Here is a 22,553-nt window from a genome sequence, read left to right as displayed (position 1 = left end):
ATCCTGATTACACCACGGATTAGATGATCTGACTTGATTACTTCTATTAACATGACTATTCTGTCTTCAAATATAATTTTCATTTCTTATTCTTATATTATATTTTTTGTATCATTCTTTCTCATATGGTTATAATTGTATGGGCGATTGTAGACTCTAATGACCGTATCAAATATGAATGGGCATATCACTGACGGCAATTGTCCAACACCAGGTTGCCTTTACCAAATCAAACAATGTATTCAAACCGATTCATTCACCATCACCAATGTATTCTTATTATATAATCCACATCCTCATATTTCATTCTTTCAGGATTGTATCACGCCTCCAAGTCCAGAGCTCCAACCACCTGCCTGGGTTCGCCCAAGTACTGTCCAGATATGGCATAACAAATATTTCTGGAGAATAGCAAATGGAGAATATATTGGAGGTGTCGATGGCGATGGCTCAACTAGCATACCATCAGATAATCAGGATATCAGAATAGAAAAAGGTTTGCAGTATTCAACCTATTTGTTGCTTATGCTAATGCTCATAATTGTTATGATAGGCGCATGGATGATTGTAAAGGAGGACCTTCCAAGAATTAAAAAACTGTTCATAGACGGTGTTTTGGAAATTGACTGGGAAGACTCTACCCTAGATGTTACTTTGAGTGCGACTCATATTGTTGTGACTGTAAGATCTTTTCACTCTCTCTTATAATCTTTCAGTGTTAATAAATTAAAATGTGTCACAAAGAACTGCAGTTGTAAATTTTACCCGCTTTTTGCACTAGTTGCTTTTTGTATAGTTTCACTTTGTACTGTTGAGTAGTTTTCGCCCTATTTCAAATTGGCAACTTTGAATCGTGGTGGAATAATTTTGCAACATTTTATACTAGAATAGCATCATGGTCACTTGTGATATCTTACATACATGATTATATTTCTGATATGATTCAGTCCATTGGTTGTTAAACTGGGGGGGGGGGCGTGAAAGCATCAGAAGGCGGGCGCGAAGCTGCAGTCAACTGATTATAGTCCTAATTTCATATTTGAGAATTCTCTCATCAACAGTCGTAAGATAACCTTCCATGCTATCAAACTATCAGTTGGAATGGCTAGCATTCTGGTTGCATTTTGCGATAGGGGGGTGTGTCTACGAAGGTTTGGGAACAACTGATTTAGCTGATTTAGTTAACTAGGCAGTTGGAGACATGTTTTCAGCCATCACTATTTAATTCCTCATTTAATTTGAGGCTCACTTGATGGAATTTAGGGTGGTCGACTCATTGTCGGATGGGAAGATTCCATATTCCAAGGAAATCTCGGCATCATCCTGCGGGTGATCGACAATCCCCTGATATCATATCTCAACAGATCAACATGGGTCCCAAGGTCATTGGTGAGTAATGGTGCGCAGAATTGCATCACGAAATTCTAATTACACTCGTAAGACTGTTTAGGTATCATCCATATCTGTTACAACCTTTATATTTATATTTACTTTTGACATCATGACTGTATTCACTGTTTGATCATATTTTGGTGATATTTAGGCTTAGAATAGTTGTCCAGAAATTGCGAAAGTAAATTGTGAAACACCACATCGCAATTATGATAGAATAGACTTTCATACCAAGAAACAGAGTTTGCAGTTGAAGTATAGATATTATCAAGACCTCATTTAATGCAGAATAATATTTCAACTTGAATGCTTTTTGTCTGAGGCATATAAATAAGGAATTAAATGAAAACCAATTTTGGAATAGGACGTTTTTAATTTTTGTCCTTGATGTTTTTGCGCATATACACCGACTCATGATATGACATACACACAAACTGTGCATATATACCTACCATGAGTGCATGATGTGGATATGCCGCTAGACAAGGAAGGTGCAGGAATAGCCTTCTAGAGGTCCATGCTATCTCGGAAATGCCGAGCGCCAAGCGGGTAAGTCATGGATGCCGGTGTTACTAATCAGGTCTTTGGTCTAACCCAGGGGTGGGCAACATACGGCCCGCGGGCCGAATCCGAAGGGATTTTGTCCGGCCGTCGGACAGTTTTTCGTCTTACATGATAATGTGGCCCGCCGGCCCCAGTCTTCCGAGATTCCCAACTACTTGCTCACATACATTATAGTGATTGTATGTTTGTATACATATGCATGTACAGCGAGCGAGGGTGGAGCTTACGCGTAAGTTCGTCGAAGCGAGAAGACTTGCATTATCTGCATTTATGATGTACTGAACCCTAATGTCATTTGTGGTAATAATGGTGTTTGTCGACGACAATGGTCATATACACCAGCCCGATATTTCTTATTTTTGATTCCGTAACCGCCGACTTGTAGCACGGCGCACACTTCTAGGCTTTTGTAAGACACCGATTATGCCAGGTGTCGCCAACTGAAAACGGGTCGCGAGCCAATTTCAAATTTCAAGGCCGCGGCCCGCATGAATTCAATATCGAGATAGACAGGCCGCACAATTAATAACCACGCTATCTCGTCACCTACTTGACCCTAATGCATTGATATCTTGGTAAATTTGGGGTACCGGGCTTATTGAACGCCTTGAAATCCTAATGAAAGATTGCACCGTGTGTTGATTGATCAGAGAGAAGCAGACAAGGTGGTACCTGTATGACAAGGGTGGCCAACCTGCGGCCGTAGAAGCAAATTTGTGCGGCAGTGGACACGTAATTCAATTAGTAGGTGTTGGCGGCCGTCGACGTATAATTTGAATTTACGAATTGACTCCCGATTTCTTGAAAGATTTTAATTATTCGTGAAAGTTTCTTCGCGCAGCGCGCGATTACATGCGACTTTATTTTTCGATTTTAATATAGTTGCGCACTTTGCAATCAGAGCCCCACAGTACAGTTGCGAACAGATGCGCCACACCTACTCTACCGGTGAATCTGATCACATGGGATGAAAAATAATATGTAGAACTACTAATTTTAATGACGAAATTCATGAATAAATCTGAAAAAATTTTTGCGCTTGTCGCGACTATGAACAGCCTACATTATTTAATAGATTAGTACGGAGTTCGCCGGAAATGGACAATGGACATAGACACTTTAACATGAGTTTTTGGCGTCCTGCTATTTCATTACGACTATTCCCTGGAATGCGGCCGTAGGCTACATGAGTAGTCGAAATGCGGCCGTGACTGGCAAAAAGATTGGCCACCCCTGCTGTATGACAGTGCTGTTCTCAAATCGACATTGTCTTCGTCATTATTGGCGAGAAATGGCTTTGAAGTTGCATGGCTGTCGTTGAAATACATTCATTAAATGCGATTTATTCCTTGAATACGTGGATAAATGGGCGAATAATGTATCGATTCAGCAATCCGGCCCGCCAAGTACCTAATTTTCCTATATCCGGCCCGCCGACTTGGAGAAGTTGCCCGCCCCTGGTCTAACCCAACCTTAACCAACCCTCTTGTATGATTTAAATGGAAGGAATATCGTTTATGCTTTTATATACTCAGGGATGTGTAGATGGGTAGTATATTATATCATATCATTTTGTTTCAACTTCTCGACGCTTCGTATTTGATACTCTATTTTGGCTCACGTATTTGATTAGCTGCTCTACGTCTGCTTGAGCGATACAGCGCCCTTTTGCATGTATATTTGACCTTATACTCGTGATTTGATTCAAGATATTTGACCAATACATCTGTCTTTTACACATCTGGCAAAATGTAATGACTTTGAAAATTCAATTTGACGTGAATTGTGACTTGACTCGTGACTTGACTCGACTTGACTCGAGTCACCTCCAAAAAACGAGTGAATTGACTGACTCGAGTCACCTTCGAAAATCGATTGACTTGACTTGACTAGAGTCAAAATGTGTAATGACTCGAAATGACTCGTGACTCGAGGGTAGTGATATGATCCCAACACTAGTTGTATCTTAGAAAAAGTTGATCGTGCCGATGCTTATTTTCAGCTAGAACCAGATGATGATGCGACGAATTTGTGTGTGATCAACACGCAATTCGGTTTATTCCGTTTTCGACGCATGTGTTATCGACGCATGTGTGTTATCGGCGCATCTAGTATGACAGTGCTGTTCTCAAATCGACATTGTCTTCGTCATTATTGGCGAGAAATGGCTTTGAAGTTGCATGGCTGTCGTTAAAATACATTCATTAAATGCGATTTATTCCTTGAATACGTGGATAAATGGGCGAATAATGTATCGATTCAGCAATCCGGCCCGCCAAGTACCTAATTTTCCTATATCCGGCCCGCCGACTTGGAGAAGTTGCCCGCCCCTGGTCTAACCCAACCGGGGACCAAAACCACGACCTACTGACCAAGAAACCGCTACAAGCAAGCAACTTATGCTGTAACGACATAATAATAAAGAGAAAGTTATGCAAAAATCAACTTTACCGTAGTCATAACAAAGAAAATCAAATTTTCCAATACACAGAAAAGCCTTATAGAAGTATATACATATATATTAATGAAAGGATCTCCTGTAGCCTTAATTCGCGATTATTTTAATAAATGATCATTCACAAATAATACTCCTTATGTAATCAAGTCCTCGATTGGGGGAAAAGTTTTGTAATTTAAACATCTGTTGATACATAGGCCAGAGAAATGTCCTCGTGAGGAAGATGTAGGTACAGTATACTGTACGTGCATCTTCCTCGGCTTGAATTAAAACTCAATTTTTCATATCTGGATATCATTTCAATCCTGCTAAAGAAAAGTGCCCGCATTACCCGGTTAACACTGTTCCCGTCACAAAAAGGTGTTATCGGCGGACTCGACTTACATGGAAAGGATCGATCTCCCCATTCCACTCATCTTGCCGATGCTTTGCGACCAGGAGAAAGCACCATAACACTTGAAGATTCTCCATCCAACTGGGTCTCAGGTAATTGCTGTTTGGAGAAATATCAATTCCAACCATTATATTCATTGTAAACTCCCTTTGTCAAGTATTCAAAGTGATTCTGATCAGCTAGTAAGATCAGACTGATCCAAAATTGTCGGCATTGATTTCAGTGGTCAATTTCAGTTTCAAATCTTACATACTGCTCTCTCACAGTCAACTATTCCTATCACAGTGCTGTTAACGCCTTTGTAGCAAATGGTGAACATGCCAATCACATTTTTGCAGGAGACGAAATCGTTATCGCAACCACCGGCGGTGATCCCTCGGAAACGGAAACATTCAAGATTGTGTCTGTAAACGGAAGTGTCGTCACGTTGAATGAATCGGCAAAGTTTGAGCATTTGGGTATGTCGCTATTACTTTTGGAAGTTATTTCACTGGTGTATATGTGTATTGATGTGACAATAATATCAGAAGAAGAATAACATTTCTAATACACCTTCCATCTTTGTGCTTTTGCGCATATGCATGCTGACTTCTTTGATAATACTTACCATGTCACAAACCCACTGCATAAATTTCTCTATAGCTAACGAGCCTTTCTTCTGTTCTTGACGTAGCTTCTCTACAGTAAACCTTATTTTTGTCTCAGCTGAAAGTTTCAACCTTACTATTGATGGAGATGGTCCTTCTTCGTATGAGATTCGTGCAGAAGTAGCGATGCTAACACGCAATATTAAAGTATACGGAGAAGACTATGATGATATGGCAAGGGAAGCATTTGGCGCTCGCATTTATATAACAGCTGCTGGAGACTACAGGTAGCAATGAATTCAAAAAAGCTGGAAATAGCATACATATCTCCATCTTCTCACGACAGAGGTTTTGCAAGACTGTCTAATGTCGAATTTTATAACTCTGGACAGATGGATGTGCCCACAAGCTACGAAACCAGATTTTCCCTTGCAGTTAGTAATACAGGTATTTGTTGAATTCGGTTGGATCGCAAGACATTTTGATTTAGTATTGCGATTTATGCCTAATATAATCTCGTGTTTATACGAAAAAAAGATTAAATTTTTATATGCCTTCAGAGAATATGCAATGATGATGTTCTTAATACTACGGTGCCAAGTAATTAGACATAGTCTAAGCATGACCGTCACCTTATTGGGTTGGAATTACAGTATCCGAGCGTGACTGATTGTTTGTCATGAATAGTGAATTTACTGTGGTATTTCGGTATTAGGTGAGGCTAATGAGCTCGCACCATCTTTTGTGAGAAAAAATACCTTTCACAACGGCTTCAACTCTGCAATTGGTGTCCTTGGTGCAAGCAGACTCAACATATCTGCTAATGTAGTCCATGATACATATGGGTCTGGTATAAGGGTGGAAGGAAGCAATAACAGGTAATTGAATATTTCAATTTTTATCAATTAATTATTTTGTTGAAGGGGCACTGCACTCTAAATATGATGTGGTCTCAAATTTATACCAAAATCAGGAAAAACTGTTTTGCTGCAGCCATTTTCTTCCGAACGCCACTGTAATGGAACAGCAGATAGATGATTTTTCCAACTACCCCGTTCCACTCTAGCTGCCTTTATGCTTGCTCGTCTTTGCTACTTAACCATTGAAACATTTCTGACGCGATATCTTCACTGTTGCACTTTCCCAGCGCAATTAGGCTGACACACAGAGAACGAATTTTAGATAATTGTCAGTCGACATTATAAAGCAATTGTGTCTTCCAAACCACGGTGGTTTAGTTACAGTAAGTATGTGTACACTGCACGACGTTCATCCAGGCGTATTTGTGTCTGAATCTTGTTGAAAATTAACTTCACTCTATAATATTTTTCATTTTGTCGGACTGATACTGAGAAGCCGATGGTTGTATATTGCTATTCATACAGTGATAATTTTCAAGCTGTGATATACCAGCGATCGCACAGTCTGGCTAAGCGCCGTCCGTTCAGCACTGGTACTGTACGCTCATCATAACTAAACCGCCCTGGTTTACAAGACACAATTCGTTAACTATATCAGATGACAACTATCTAAATTCCGTTCTCTGCGTGACTGCCTGATCGCGCCAGATAACACAACGGGTTAAGCAGCAAAGACATGGAACGGGAATAGCTGTAAAAATCATGTATCTGCTGTTCCATTACAGCGGGTTTCTAAAGAAAATGACTACGACCAAAATTTGGTCCCGATTTTAACTCTAAATTGAAACCATGTCGTGTTTTGAGCGCAGTGCCCCTTTAATTGATACTGGATCCATAGTTAGGTAATATAGGTTAGAATACAGTGCAATATGTGCTAAATAGAAGTCGAAGAGACGTTTTTTGTATACCGTTGACCAGATGTAACTGAAGTCATATTTATGCAACCTCACATGTTTAAATTTTATACAACGTGCCAGTAATTCAATGATCGCAATAACAAAGCAATGGAAAGGGACATTGTTTGCATTTTCAACAGTTTTTATATTCTCCAAATTTATTTAGTCGTATTTACATTGATCAAATTTTCATTGCAAAGTTACTTATAAGATGGCCGAAGTGAATGGAAGTATAAATGATTACTGTTGTTTTATTTTTCTGACTTGTTGCTATTTTTCATTTATTTGTATTTTCACTGTTTGTGCGTTGCACAGGGTTGAGGGTAATCTTGTGATGCTGACGCGTGCTAGTGGATCTTCTGCATGGGTTGCCGGAATACAGGTATGTGAAAATGTTAAACGTGGTAAATATGGTATACGCAATTGTGACAAGTTTGATTGTTACCTACTTTTAAACCAACTACTGCTTGATAGACAAGCTGCAATGACTGAATTACTGAAATTTCCAATACAGCCATCTATTGGAGATTGAATATTACTTGACATTTCAACAATCTGAATCATCAACTGATGTCATGACCTTGAATACTATGTCATCATAATGATGATCAAAAAATTGCAGATGCAAGAATATAGTCAGGCTATAAAACTATATATTGCGCAAGACATCCATACATTGATAACCACTCAGTATCCAAACCTGGTTGACAACCTATTCTTTCTTATTGATGTCCGTAAGTAGTCGGTTTCCTTCATAAATTTATCACATTGAATGAACCACACAGAACGACCCAAATCAGCCATTTTACACGTTAATTTTCCAATACTGATTCAGTCCAATTATTACTGTCGGGAGAGAGATAGAAAGTTGAAAGAAGTGACAGTGGCCACTGACCATGTCTCTTAGCAAACCAGACAAGTAATACGTTGATTTATGCCTTTTCTGTAAGAGTCGCGCAGAGTTTCTAGCTAGATCAGTGGTTCCCAACGTGGGCGATATCACCCCCCAGGGGGCGAAAACGGATGAAGGGGGTTGGCGCGTTGAAACGGCTATATTGGAGTCCATGACCGTAACTGCCGCACCCCAAACCCCCAATTGAGATGGGGGAGGCGAACTCGAAGGGGGGCCCAAAATTTCTTCGTGAATTAACATCAATTATAGAGTATTATTTTGAAAATTTATGCAACTTTTCTAAAAAAAATTCGCATTGTGCGCGATTTAATGTTGTCAAATTTCTTGCTTATTAGATACCCGTCCTCCAAAAAATAATACGCATGAGATATAGAAATGGGCATATCAGCGTCAGCCATTACCACGCCATGACGCAGCAAGACATATGAAGTTTCAGGCCATGTAACATGCGACTCCGAGAAGTGTGCTTTATTCTGACCGACTTCGATATATATACAATATACATATATGTTGAATTGTACATAGGCGCCTAAACGGCTGGCGCCAAATTTTCCTGTCCTGGCAATAAGAACCCCAAAAGACAAATGCCATCCAGCAGAGAAAAATTATTTGCCAGTGCAGAAATACCAATTTGCGTCTTTAAGTTTAGTATGTGCGATTTGAATATCTTTTGACGTAGCAGACAGGCACAAAATGCCATCACGTAACGAAGTCATTATACCCACGGGTCCGCTCGAATATGTTAAATTATTATTTACGGGCCCTACATTTTCCAAGACACCTCACTCAGCAGAGAGAGGATAAAAATTAACAGCAATATATATGTAATTCCCGATCATAATGACCGATTCAATCATGAATGATAGAAATTTTTTGCGCTTCACGCCAATTAAGCCGATTAACTAAAGAGTCCAACAATTTTTGCTGATAAGTAGCGGTAAAAGAGGTATCTGGAGAGGGGGGTCTGAGGGGCGAAGCCCATCTGAAGTTTGGTTTATCGCCCTATGGGGGGCCAAGACCAACAATTTGGGGGGTGGCGAAGTGCTGTTATGGTCCAGTAGGAGTCAAGTCGGAGAAACGACCTTTCATTTTTAGTCAACCCACCAAAGTTTAGCTGTAAAAGTGTAATTTCTAGTTCGAGCCGAGAAATTGACGTTTTTTTAGTCAATTCGCCGATAATTACAGTTTGTATGCCCACTTTTCGGTTCCCAATATTTGGGGGGCGATGATTGGTGTGGAGCCTGAAAAGGGAGCGATGAATCGAAAAAGGTTGGGAACCACTGAGCTAGATGATAGAGAATCCCCATAATATTGGGGTGATAGTCTGACCTGGACACAACCTGTTGAATTTGAGTCAGATCATACTCAATTAATCAAAATTGCATGATGACTATGCCCAAATTTAGCTCACTATGACCAACCTCCTGATTCTCAATAAATTTACCCTCCTACCGAAGAAAATATTATTCAATGAATGAACCCATCTAATATTCAGTTACTAAATAGTTTGACCATCCAAACCTCAATATTGTACCATCCATGTCATTATTCTTCAGTAGCTCCATATCATACAACCTTAAAACGCTGATGTCATCTGTGATTATTGTTTTGCTGATTTAAGGTGAACGCGGCCTCTGATCTGACATTGAGTAACAATGTGGTCGTCGGGTCTGAACGTGCCGGGTATCGAATCGATGGACACGACTGCAGGTAAATATGTGCATAACATGTCCATTTGTGAAATCGTGCAACCGAAGTTGATGATTTTCAGCCCGTACAGCACTCAGGGTAATAGTATTGAATGGGGATGGAATACAGCGAGGGCTACACTCCATGGAATCTATATGAATCAAGATGGTGAATGATCTGGATATTTTGTACATTCCACAACGTCTTAATCAAGCAAGTCTCATTTTAGGTTTTAGACTTTGCACGAGCATCACAAAGTTTAAAATCCACAACGCGTACGATCATGGTATTTATTACGAAGGTGTCGGCAGTCTGATGGTTTCTGATGTATTGATCACAGACAGCGGATTTGCTATCGCGCCCATCATATACAGGTAATTATCGGCTTCAAGCCAGGCATACATGCTGGACTTGATTTCTACTGAATATGTAACTAGAATACTTGAGATTACTGGCAAATTGTGTCACCAATTGTCACCTATTCTTTACACTTACAGTCCAAGATCTGTGATTCACGCTTTTCAAGACAAACGCATCACAATCGAGCGATCTACAATCGTAGCTGTGAGCAGTCCAGGTATCTCTCTATGTCGCAAGAATGTTGAATTCAATCGTAGTGATATGATTCATATGTCAAAGGCTACTGTCCGACTCTTTCTGATGATTCGTATATCGTGCGTGGTTCCGGGTCGGCTAGAGCGACTTTGAAGGATGGAGCTACCAGACTGGCTAGGACTGGTATCTTGTGGCCGACCTTCAATTCCAAACCGACCTCCTCCCCATTCGTTGCATCGAGATCATACCCAGCAATCGGTGGACGTACCGAAATTCAAGGTTTTTAGCATTTTTTAATATGACCACGATGAATATTTGATTTTTTCCTGATTTATAAGGCGTTGCTTTCGTCAATTTTGACGACGCGACTTGCTCAACCGACAACACGGTGATATTGACCAATGCCCTGGCTGAGGACTTTTTGCATCCTGTATACACATCGCAATTACAATTCATCAATTCATCGGAGAGTTCGAGAATATATTTCCATAGACCTTCTGTGAGGTAAGTTACAGAAGCTGTAACTTGTTTTGCGACCGGTAATAGTATTAGCATTAATGTATCATTAACTTTATTTTAACATTGGGTAATTGAAATGTTTAAAATCGGGCATTGGATTGCAATTTCTCACTTATAATTGTAATTAATTTTCGTGTCAATTTGATCATTTGCTGGCGATGAAATGTAGTGTGCTGTAGTCATTCTTGCTTGCAAGATATACCACATGTAAGAACTGCTAATGCTACAAACATGCAATATGCATTAGCGCTACAAAATGACACAGGGTTCTATTGCAACCACTGAAATAGTTTGTACTTTGATAAGCATGACTTCCTGCTCAGTTTTACAACCAAATCATACTCGTCGTAATATTTCAAGGTCTTGCTCACAATTTACATATTAGTCTAATAATAATTGCTATGCATAGGATGCAGATTGCACATATCTCATAAAATACATATGAACGCAAAACAACAACTTCATATTGTTAATGTATTCGCTATTCTAAAGTTATGTGCCCCTAATGACTTGTTGAAATAACGTGTTGTTTGTGACTTCTCTAGTATTTTGCGGAAATCAATCAAACCACTGTTATCAATATGCCTCACCAATGTCTTAACAAGATTCCTTTGTTTAGTTCAATAAGGCTGGTCGAATGCGGCGATATGGAGTGTGATGGATTGAAAAAAGCTCTGTTGGTCGACAGAGATGGATCAATGGTTGGAGGAAGTGGTGGATCTATCATTCCTCAGGTATCTTGGGAGTGTATTTATTGCCCTTGGAATCTTTGAATAATTCATCAGCATTCTCGTGATTGCAGTTTTGAGTCCTGCAGTTATTTATAGGTTGTTCTTTACTATGACAGGCTGAATTCGAATGGAATGGAGATCTTAGCAGAGGTTTGGGAGACTACAAAATTCCAAAAGCAATGTTAACACGCCAAGATGGAAGCAAAATTCCTGTCGATGAAATCGCACCCGATAAAGGAATTTTGAGGTACTTCAACTGTTGGGTTCTTTCAACAATTATCAGTAATTCAATTGAGTTTCAAGTCCAAATTTGTCATCTGTTGAAATCTTTCTGCTCTGCATAAGTGGCATGTCACCACTTTCAGTAATGAAACGGTTACTCAACACTCAACAGCCCAAGTGCTTCATATCAGGGCTTTTTATGGCCGCAACCCCAAATTTCCACTTGAAAATGTTCTGCCACCCACCTATTCATGGCCCATGTGGCACGCTGGCGGCTATTTGCGCAGTAATAGAAGTTTTGTAATTATGAACTTGTCAATATATCTCTATCAAGACTATTGCAACGTCTATTGTTTTTTTGGCCAACTTCAGCGGTTGTCTGATTTCATAGACTTCTCTAATCACCCTCCTATATTTTCATTATATCGAAATCTTGTGGTGTTTTGATCTGATGAATATTTCAATTAAATGAACAATGAACAATATTTCAATCCAATTGAAGTGGTCAAGTACTGTACGATATATAACTTATTCGGCTACGTTGAGCGTGTGTGTATGTATACTGTTAACAGATGATATCACTATTAGCTCATTTCTTGTTTTCCTGAAAGGAGAAATTCCTGCCTTATTGATCTCTATACACCTAACTCTTTAACTTCACAGTGATGGTCAAACACCCTTCTTACCTTATAGTAGGCGGGGATTTAGAATGACGCTTTTCCTGATCGGAACATCTTGTTTTCTGGGTTCAAATTCCTCAGAGGTCTTTTTTTCTATTTTGATCTGTTCAGAACTGTGCCGCCGATAGCATCTGGTTAGTTGACATTCTCGTAATAGTCATTCGTATTAAGTTTACATCTCCGCATCTCCCAGAGAATAGGCAAACGACCCCATGGGGTCGCAACCCCTAGGTTGGGAACCCATTCTAGATACCGGCAAGTATATTTGTCTTTCTTTGTCTTATAATTGTCTTTCTCAATTGCATCTGTTTGTAGCAGAGTTCAACTACCTATTCTGTGTTATTTCTATGGGTACTAATTGTAAAAACCGGCTCCAGAGAAACGCTGCTAAATTCCCTATACTCACCTTCAAGATATATATCTATGTCTATGGTTAATATTGACCATACTTTGTTGCTTTCCAGAGCAAATTCATCAAGTGCTACTTGCATCAACAACAATCAATGGCAGGGTCACAAATGCACTGGGTACCACCATGGTATCTTGGTGATTGAAAGCTTAGATGCGGACTCGGAAACTCGAAGGTTGTCACCCGTTGCACTACTGGCAGACAAATACGTCGATCTGAACAATGGTAACCTCATCGAAAGTTATCAATCAACTTCATTTAGCATGCTTTTGCACTGTCGACATTCAGGTCCCAAGAATCATGAATCCTGCGAAAGGTACACTTGTTACAGGCGATTATCCACATTTTGGACCATTGTTGCCTTGAACAAAACATATGACTTATACCTCACAGGTACACATTTCGTTACATCTTATTATGATTAACTGAATACGATTCTAGTACTGGTATAGTCCGATACTAACACTTATCTCTGCCAAGGTACAAGCCCAGAGAAACTACGATTGAGAATCTTGAATGAGGATAATGACGCTAAGATGATCGTCAGATTATTCTCCAAAAGACCGCAGCGGCTTGATGTCTACACAGATAACAGATACGTTCTGCCATTGAATGGAGCATATGATGAAAATGGTACATATCTTGATTTGCGCTCATAATATAATGATATCATATTTATCAAAGCTTTTTTACTTGCCATTAACAAATTTAAAACTTTGAAAAATTTCTGGAACAAATCCGTCAATGCTAATGATGTCAACTATGTGAAGTCAGGCTGAAAAATTTACCATGCTAAGACTTCCTTATCTATGTTCCCCAGTGTATTCGCATAGCTCAATCATAGTACAACATCTATTAGGCATATATAACAGTCAAATTGGACATTATTACCCCGGGCTCGTTTGCCTTTGGTCTACCAACACCACTTTCTAAATAGTTGGGATAGAAATAGAATGTACTCAACCGAAGCGCATTACTAATAATTGTGTATGTGTTACAAACAACAAGTATGTAGTTGACGATTTCGAAATCGTACATTTTCAGTTCTCTGGACATGAAAAGATAAATTGGATATGTAGTAACTTGATCCTCGTATGCAGCAAGGACGCACATTGATAATTTCGGCATTGTTGCATCACAGTTTAATCTGTGATATCTTCACTTGAGCAGCGGATATCCATTTACATGCGAGCATTTATAGGACAAACGTCGTGTGATCGCTTGAATATAAACCGTTTTGTTCGTTAGTTGAAGATGTGAGAAGGCTAATTGCACTGTACCTCAAACAGATACTCAAACTCTTTATCACTCTTATTTGCATTACCAACCTTCCTCGTGAACATGATATCCTCAACAATCCTAGCATTTTTTTAACATTACCCGCATCAAAAGAAGTATGATTGATTACAATTACACTGCGATTGCTCCATCCAGATCCCTTCCAATTAATATAATAGATTACAAACAACAATGTTTTTAGGAAAAAGCATTGTGCTGCCACCTACAGCACCAGGACAATACGTTCCAACGGTCAACAATCATGCCGGAGCGAATTTTTTCGATAGAACAGAGCAAATGGTCTATGTCACGCTGGCGGGAAGCGATGTTGTCGAAATTCATGAAGCTGCGGTGGTAGTCCTGACTTTCAACATGCCGGCAGTCACGCCAGACGAATTCTTTGACAATGGGAATCTCGTGAATAATCTGGCTCTCTTTCTTAACGTAGGGTTGAATCTGTCATGCGTATTCTCGACATTACAGAAAATTTTGTGCTTTTGACGTTAGATTCCGCCGAGTAAAATTAGAATCGTGAATGCAGTTCGTGAAGACTTTGCCCGCAGAAGGAGAAGAACTACTGGACCGTATGCAGTATGTCACTTTCTCTTTCATAGTGATAATCATTCATAAAAAAGAATGTGAGATATGATGCTCAGGGCTGTATTGTAAACTCTTTGCGTCTCAACAATACTCTTTACTTATCTAAGTATCATCATGCAACAGTGTTAAGTAAAATTTATGACGCCTCCAATCTTTCTATTCTCCAAATAATATGAGAGATTCGGTCAAGTTATCTCCGAGGTCATGTAGCCCCTCGTGGCTGCAATACAGCGGTCAACCGATAGATACTTCAGCCTAAGATAGCTCAGACCCCAAATTCAATTTCATAGTCAATCGCATCGTATTAGCCTGATTAAAGGATAAATTCAAATGAATCACAGGCATAATGTCAACAACACCTACTTGTTTATGGAAACAACTGCAGATATGGTAGAGATCATTTGTTACAGGGGATATTTGAAAAATTTCCTATGCAACCGAGCCTCTTGAACAAAGCGGTTGAGTATTACCAAATATATTTCTCCTACAGGTCACTGTCGAGATTGGAAACGCTGTTGAGGATTCAATCAACACCACTGCTGTAAGCAATTTTGTCTACAATCCTAACATCCTTTCTTGCATATGTAAATGGAAAGGCCATGCCAATATTTTCCAAAATATTTTTCAATGGGCATTTCATAATAAATAATGATATGCATATATATGACTCATGACCGTTGAAGGCATATATCAGTCCATAATTGTAGTATAATTAACAATATTACTTTATGTAATGTATCATTATTAATTTGATACTCTGTATCTGAATTTGTTGATTACTCGTTTTTGACATGTAATTGATACTACATTTATCATTCCCTTAACAGGCAACAAATGCAACCTCTGGAAATGAGACCAGCTTGTCTTACGAGGTAAGTAAAAGTGTGATGATATTCCTTCAAGGCAAAATATATAGATAGCTATAACTATATATATCCCTCTACAATTGTTTGCCATTACGCATTTCATTTGTTAATCCTGATGTTAGTAATCATTTGTAATCAAGACTTTTCAGATAAGCTGTTCTTGACGCTATATAAAGCCTCTGCGAACCACCATTTGAAGGTTATTTACGTTGTCGCGAAATTAATTGTAAATCTTAATCGTCTTACTTACGTTCGTTGCTTACTTATACCTACGTTAATCTTACTTCTCTTCCGTTCGTCGGTCGTATGTTGCTGTGGCTGTACTACGTGCCTGCTATATCAAGTTGTATGTTGCTGTTGCTACACTATTTGTCAGCTATATATTCGTTCGAATCCGACTTGAGCGTGTTGCTGCGTTATTAAAGTCATGGAATACTTGTATGAATTACAACGATTGGCATCCGTAGATAACCCATTAGACAGGCTTCTGTGCTTATGATCGGCAACAGCAGGATTCAGACTGCCGCGCAGAAACAACAATATTTTACGTGAATACCCTAACTTTTAATCATAAATTCTGTCGTTTGATTGATATCAGGTTTTCTGTCTTGATTTTATCAAAATGAAGTATTTCTAATTGCATGTATAATGGACAGGAGGTATTCGTGGTGCGTTTGAACAACATCACAGCTGTGTTTGCCAGTTAGCCTGCCAGCTATGCTGTGGGGTCGCGTAGAAATTTTCTTTCTATGGTGGGGTCGCAGAGAATGAACGTTCAAGAAGTCCTATGTGGCCTAGGACATTGGATTGACGAGCCTATATCAACGATCTACTGATGTGATTGAATGGACGTTTCATTTTAGGATTTGGTGAATGTTACATCGACTGTAACCAATGCGTTGCAAGAGAACACTCTGAGTGAGGCATTGGGTACTGAGGTTTCGTCTCTTAGTGTCGTCGACGTGAGAGCTACTGCCACGGTTAGTAAAGGATTTTGCAGTAATATGATCTTTCAGTCATTAACCTGTGAATTTGTTTCAGAGTAACACGACAATAACAAATACGACAGAAAGTGAAACGGATTCCGTCTCCTACTTTGTACCAGCTGGAATTAGAATCGTTCAACAACCGAATTCCGGTTTTGCAAGTCAAGTGCTTTCTCCAGTTTTGAAGGTGAGCTACGTTTGCATTCGAATGAAGACCGTCCCGTTCGACTTGAGCTCGTCAACTTGATTTCATGTGATGATAACTGTCCGATTTTCTATCGACAAACAAGGTAGGTTGATATGGACAAGAACAGTTTTAGGAATTGAAATATGTGTGTGAAACATTACCATTCTGAAGTGCTGACCCAAGAGTAGGGAAACCTTTTGTTCAAGGGAGCCATATAACAATTTTGATAAAATGTGACTCGAAAATTGACGATTGGTGCAAAGTTGAAGTTCGTGACATGGTATTCGTCATGTGCGCCATATTTTCTGTGTTAAAAACTGATACGATGTAATATCATCCACACTGAACTCCTTATTGCCAAGCCTTGTAGTTGGATTCGTGATATTGTGGTGCGATCAGTGGATGCCGCGAAATTAAGTAAAGACCCATCAGCAATTGACCTAATTTAGTGTGCATCATCCTATCAGCTCTTACGTCTGTTGTAAGGCAACAGCGTTCAAATAACAATTCAATGTCCAGTAATCAAATGCTAGCCAATCACCAACGAGCTTACGTCGAGTTATAGTTACGACATAATCAAGCACCGCCACGAATGTAAGCCATCTTTAAAAGAGTCACATATGGCTTGCGAGTCATGGTTTCCCAACAACTGAGCCAGCCAGAAAAATTTATGGGTATTGATGTCGCTGAAACATGGTTTTCTTGAGTACTTATTGCCCTACACAGTTTCGACATTCCCAGAACACCACTTATTCTACTTGTACACAAGTAGAATATTCCTCTATACTGAAGTTATATTAACAACTATGTTTTCAACCTATTCAATCGTTATCGCCTCTCATTCCATTCTTACGCTGTTTAGGTAGCAGGCATTGATGTCGGCGGCAATGATATCATCTTAGGACACGTCTCCGACCCGTGGATTGCTACAGCTACCATCATCCAGACTTCTCAGACTGACGCTTACTTATCGGAAACCCTCGCTTTCTTCAGCAATGAAGATGGACATGCTGAATTCGGAAGTCGGTTGAAATTAATACTTATTGTTGTTACATTCAACGCTAACACGCTTCTATCTGGTAGATTTGACCATATCCAATGCGGGGGATTACGTGCTGAGAGTACAAGTGACTTATCCAGAGTCGATGTCTGGACTCACGATTGACACCGATGTCATCCAGGTGGATTTTAGCAATTTGATTTCCAGATTTAATGTGTGGCGTAGCCCGAATACTACTGTACACTGTAAGAAGTTGACGGGATAATGGAAAGTCCTCATGGTTTCACATGCACAATTTACCGGCTCATACCAGGGTCACGCTGGGGTTAGGCAGCTTTCTGAACCTGAACAAGTATTTTTCATGTAAAAATTGACTTTATGAACAATGAACATACTTCACCTGGCTTGCGTTCAAAATAGCGAGTTTCAAAGCAGCGAATGTCATAATAGCAACCCATTCAAAATATCGAAGCATTCAAGGTAGCTTGTGTCATGATAGTGAATCATTCCAAATAACCCGAGCTATAAGCCTTACCAACACCATCTAACCTGACCCGAACCGTAGCCCTACACCTAACTTAACCCTAAACATAACACAAGGAGACCTGACCTATAAGCCTAAGTCGATGTAACCCTGATCTTATCCCTAACCCAAGCTAACACTGACTCGCTATATTTTGTATGCCCCGCTATTATGGCACCGGCCGTTTTGCCCGAATCGAGTCCGAGTCATAGTGTTAAGATTCGAGTGTGAGTCACTGTTGAGATCAAGTCACTACCTTCGAATCACGAGTCATTGCACATTTTGACTCGAGTCAAGTGAATCGATTTTCGAAGGTGACTCGAGTCAAGTCAAGTCACTCGATTTTTGGGAGTGACTCGAGTCAAGTCGAGTCAAGTCAAGTCAAGTCACGAGTCAAGTCACATTTCAAGTCAAGTTGGCTTTTCGCAGTATGAGACATGATTACGTCATTGCAATTTGCCAGCTGTCTGAACTACAGATTGAGTAGTCATTGATTCCGAACCGATGAACGAATATAGAGTTGAAGAGCTTCTTGGAGGTACAGAACTTCAATATACAGTTAAATAGTATATTCATATTGAAATGAACCCGAATATTTTCGGCTGACACTCGTCAGGGGTAATCGTCAGCAACTAGTAGAGAATTGGAAAGAACATTGTATATCAACAATCGTATCACAAAATACATTTCAATATGAATATACTATTTAACTGAATATAGAGTTAAATATAAACGCAAGAAGGCGCTGCATCGCTCACATATACGTAGAAATGTTGAACTGCGTAATTGCATAGCCTCAGTTTATAGTTACCACCCAAAATAGAGAATAGAGAAACAAATTGATAAGTTGCAATACATTACCCATTTACAAAAAGACATGATAGAATTCGAGCCTGCGCCAATGGTAGAGCTTCAGAATTATATAAACTATATTCGAATTCAATTTCAAAAAAACATTAGGTTTGGTTAAGGTAAGAACAGAGAACAGAAATAAACATTTCGCTATACTTTACTACTAGAGTTACGACAACGTAGGCTGTAAGCTTCGATCACTACGTTTGTGGTCAATTTATTTGTGAGGGAACAATCGAGGTTCAGTGAAACACATGATCATTGAATGATTGGTCGCTCTCACGGGTTACACCAGCGTTTCGCGAACAATCCGAACACATGCAAGATACAGTGATTTTTATCGACATCGATTACTTGATGACTTGAAATTGACTCGTGAATTTTGCTCCGAGTCACGAGTCAATCCACATTTCTGATACGCCGAGTCAAGTCAAGTCATTTTAGCGAAGTGACTCGAGTCAAGTCAAGTCATGCGAAAAATGAAACTCGAGTCATCCCAACACTGGTGTGAGTCCAAGTCATTATATTCACTGTTCAGTTTCGTGTTCAATTCGTGTACAAACAAAATCTGATTTGTACAAACCAAAAACCAAATTACAAATCTGATTGGTTGATATAAAATGCCTCACATTCATAATATAGTAATTTTCCTCACTTTTAACAGTTTCTGGCCTTATCTTCCAAATACCATTGCTGATAGACGAAATACCAATAAAGTGGTTACTAATTAATGCCTGTCTTGGCTGGAGTCTGGCTGAAGTCTCGAGTCACGTCCAATGATTTGAGTGCAACTCGAGTCGCTACACAATTAGCTCAAGTTGAGTCGCCAACAAATTGCGACTAGAGTCGAGTCATGGCTCGAGTCATTACAACCCCGGTTGTGATAAAGTGGCATACCGAAGAGAACAATTATGCACAACGTGTCTTGATCGATTATTTCCTTGAACAAATTTTAAATTGTGATAGAGATGGGAAAAACGATACTCGGCGCTGAATCGTGGGCCGAATGAAGTACAGCCCCGTAGGTCGTCGGTGTGATATGACTGCCCCCTATTTGAGTGAAATATCGCATACTCCATTTCGTGGACGCTAAACGTTTGCTATTTATTACAAGCTGATATTGTAATGTGGCTGCTAGGTTCACACCGAGTCACCGACTACCGCTTATGTTTAATTGAACATCTCCTTTGTTAACCAGGTGTCGGGAAACGAAGTAGTTGTCGAGGATAACAACAACACTCCGTTGATAGCTGCCCTCAGCGTGTTAGGCGGAGTCCTTGCGATAGTCGGCCTTGCGTTTCTCTTCGCAAAACTGCGATCGGCCGTAAGTACCACGTATATACTACGCATTGCAGAGTAGCCTGTATTTGTAAAAAGGTTGGCAGAAGAAGGTCTGCATGTTGCGCGAGACAATAATATTTGCCGTGTTTATAAGGAATGCTCCTAATCAAGGGAGAAAACACCACTCTAAATTGGCTGGCGAGATGACGCGGTGAGCTTGAGTTCGAAATCTTTTAGAAGTGAAGACCATCAACCTGTTGACACGTGGGACGAGTCGTGGAAATTCGTACGAAAACCTTTGCGAAGACCTGCAAAATCATCCGATCTACGACATCGTTGATATATTCGATATTTAGGAACCTATACTGATCTTTTCATAGTAGTTTTTTATTATTTCTATCTAATAATCTGGTAATTTTATCTTTTGCGTAATCCGTCCACGCTTGATAATAGCTCGACTTGACCGGATTATATGTATGTAGTTTCTTCACAATAAAAGTTCAATTTTGCAAACCCGTGACGCGTTTGAGCGATCAATGTATTGTGTGGTAAGGATCGGACGGTTGGTCATCCTACTTGAAACGACTGAGTCAGCTATCGAACGCGTTAGAAAGTGACCATCTCAACGTATCTTAATAAGTGAGCTCTTAACTGATTGAAAATTGCTTTGGAATAGGTCATCGTACGGCGGTACGCAGGTGTTAATATCTGTGCTTGGCGGTGTTGCCAATTGGCGCCATTTGGGAGCCAAATTCCGTAATTTCGGCTCATTTTCGTGTTGGTTAGCACCGGGGATTTGAGTTTGGCACGTTGGCACTCTCGTCGTCCTCCAACTATCACGATGAAAGTTTGTTAATAGCACATTAGATCAGTGTCAATTACGGTTTACTCGTGCACTTGAGGAAGTATTTGATGTTGAAGTAAAGAAATATGGAATTCAATAGGCATATATATATATAGGTGTCTTGAAACCCTATGCAGCAAAATGTATTCCACCAAGATGCACGGTCTTACCTTTACAGTTAAGCTTTATTGGACTGCTGAAGCTCAAGGTAATTTCGAAGACCAAAGACAATTTGGCACTTTCTCAGTCAGTTTGGCACTATTTTACGCAAAATTTGGCTGCCAGATCCTTCCCGCGGTTGGCAACAGTGTGCTTGGGTGGTTTTTGATAACATCGCCTCATTACGAAGTACTACCGGTAGAATGCATTCTGCACCTGCTGCGGCATAAGAAAGGAATATATATATATATATATATATGCTTGTCATGGGCTTTATGTGTATTACACATGTCGGTTAAGTACAGGGATCCCGCGCGAGGTTAGCGCGACATGCCGTTCTCCTTCGACGCTCAGATTACCTGTCACGCAATGTCAACAAAGTCCTTGATCTGTACGACTTTCAAGAAGAGGACATGAATCACGGAGTCGATAAGTCCACATAAATGCTAGTCAAATATGAATAAGATCACTCGTACCTCTGCACTACATTGATCTTTATCGACAATGGGGCCTACCCTCATAATAGTCAAACGAATATTTTGCGATGTGAGATCAAGATTTTTCGATGTGATCTGATCGTATATAGCAGACGACAGTCAGTTCCGTATATAGGCCTATAGCCTCTGCCTACAATGATTTCGAAAGTCGAAGATTGTTTAAGACTTCAGAATGGTAGTGGACCGATAACATTCACCATAGCCTAGTTGTTTCATTGATGTCTTTATCGAACAGTTTAAGAGCAATGGACTAATAAGTAGATGGGTATTGCTGTGCCAATAACTCTTCAGACTTCATTTTATAGTGACGACTGACTGGTACTGGCAGTAGTTATTTAGTGGTATGGATCTTGAATTCCTAATCCCCAGTCCCAGTCGATTTGTTCGGTACACGTCGTTAGTGAGCCTAAGCAAACACCGTCGTTACGACAAAAGCGTGTTTTATCCGCATCCACAGCTTTATGAAATTCATGGCGCCGTTACGAAAACTTCGAGGTTGCGGAATACAAAAGCCATCGTCGCTTGTACTGACGATATAGGCAGGAGCGTAG

At 39.8% G+C, this 22,553-nt stretch overlaps 1 protein-coding gene across 2 annotated transcripts; it reads left to right on the top strand.

Annotated features, from left to right (window-relative positions):
* Window positions 1-558: 558 nt before the first annotated feature.
* LOC145455613 (fibrocystin-L-like) lies at window positions 559-21,017 on the top strand. Of its 2 annotated transcripts, none has more exons than XM_080333596.1 (29): window positions 559-681; window positions 1,264-1,389; window positions 4,775-4,900; window positions 5,147-5,266; window positions 5,514-5,682; window positions 5,742-5,842; window positions 6,111-6,273; window positions 7,527-7,593; window positions 9,746-9,834; window positions 9,896-9,981; window positions 10,043-10,187; window positions 10,311-10,390; window positions 10,453-10,647; window positions 10,707-10,872; window positions 11,507-11,621; window positions 11,735-11,865; window positions 12,985-13,154; window positions 13,218-13,322; window positions 13,410-13,562; window positions 14,410-14,651; window positions 14,715-14,798; window positions 15,298-15,348; window positions 15,635-15,679; window positions 16,537-16,653; window positions 16,715-16,846; window positions 17,709-17,868; window positions 17,930-18,027; window positions 20,420-20,545; window positions 20,743-21,017. In XM_080333596.1, the coding sequence occupies exons 2-29, from the start codon at window positions 1,284-1,286 to the stop codon at window positions 20,743-20,745; spliced, it is 3,345 nt and encodes a 1,114-aa protein (XP_080189722.1). In that variant the 5' UTR covers window positions 559-681; window positions 1,264-1,283; the 3' UTR covers window positions 20,746-21,017. The 2 variants fall into 2 exon arrangements, with proteins under 2 accessions (XP_080189722.1, XP_080189721.1); XM_080333595.1 differs by having other exon boundaries at window positions 20,740-21,017.
* Window positions 21,018-22,553: the final 1,536 nt, after the last annotated feature.

This window comes from Botryllus schlosseri, chromosome 14 (assembly GCF_051294905.1).
Source record: "Botryllus schlosseri isolate E-star chromosome 14, Bs_hap1, whole genome shotgun sequence".
Taxonomy (NCBI): domain Eukaryota; kingdom Metazoa; phylum Chordata; class Ascidiacea; order Stolidobranchia; family Styelidae; genus Botryllus; species Botryllus schlosseri.
This window is presented reverse-complemented; position numbering and strand designations above follow the sequence as displayed.

Coding starts and splice junctions, on each gene's coding strand:
- LOC145455613 (XM_080333595.1), top strand. CDS start 1,284: ATGGGAAGATTCCATATTCCAAGGAAATCTCGGCATCATCCTGCGGGT. Junction 6,274..7,526: donor GTGGAAGGAAGCAATAACAG/GTAATTGAATAT, acceptor TGCGTTGCACAG/GGTTGAGGGTAATCTTGTGA. Junction 16,847..17,708: donor TGCTTTCTCCAGTTTTGAAG/GTGAGCTACGTT, acceptor TACGCTGTTTAG/GTAGCAGGCATTGATGTCGG.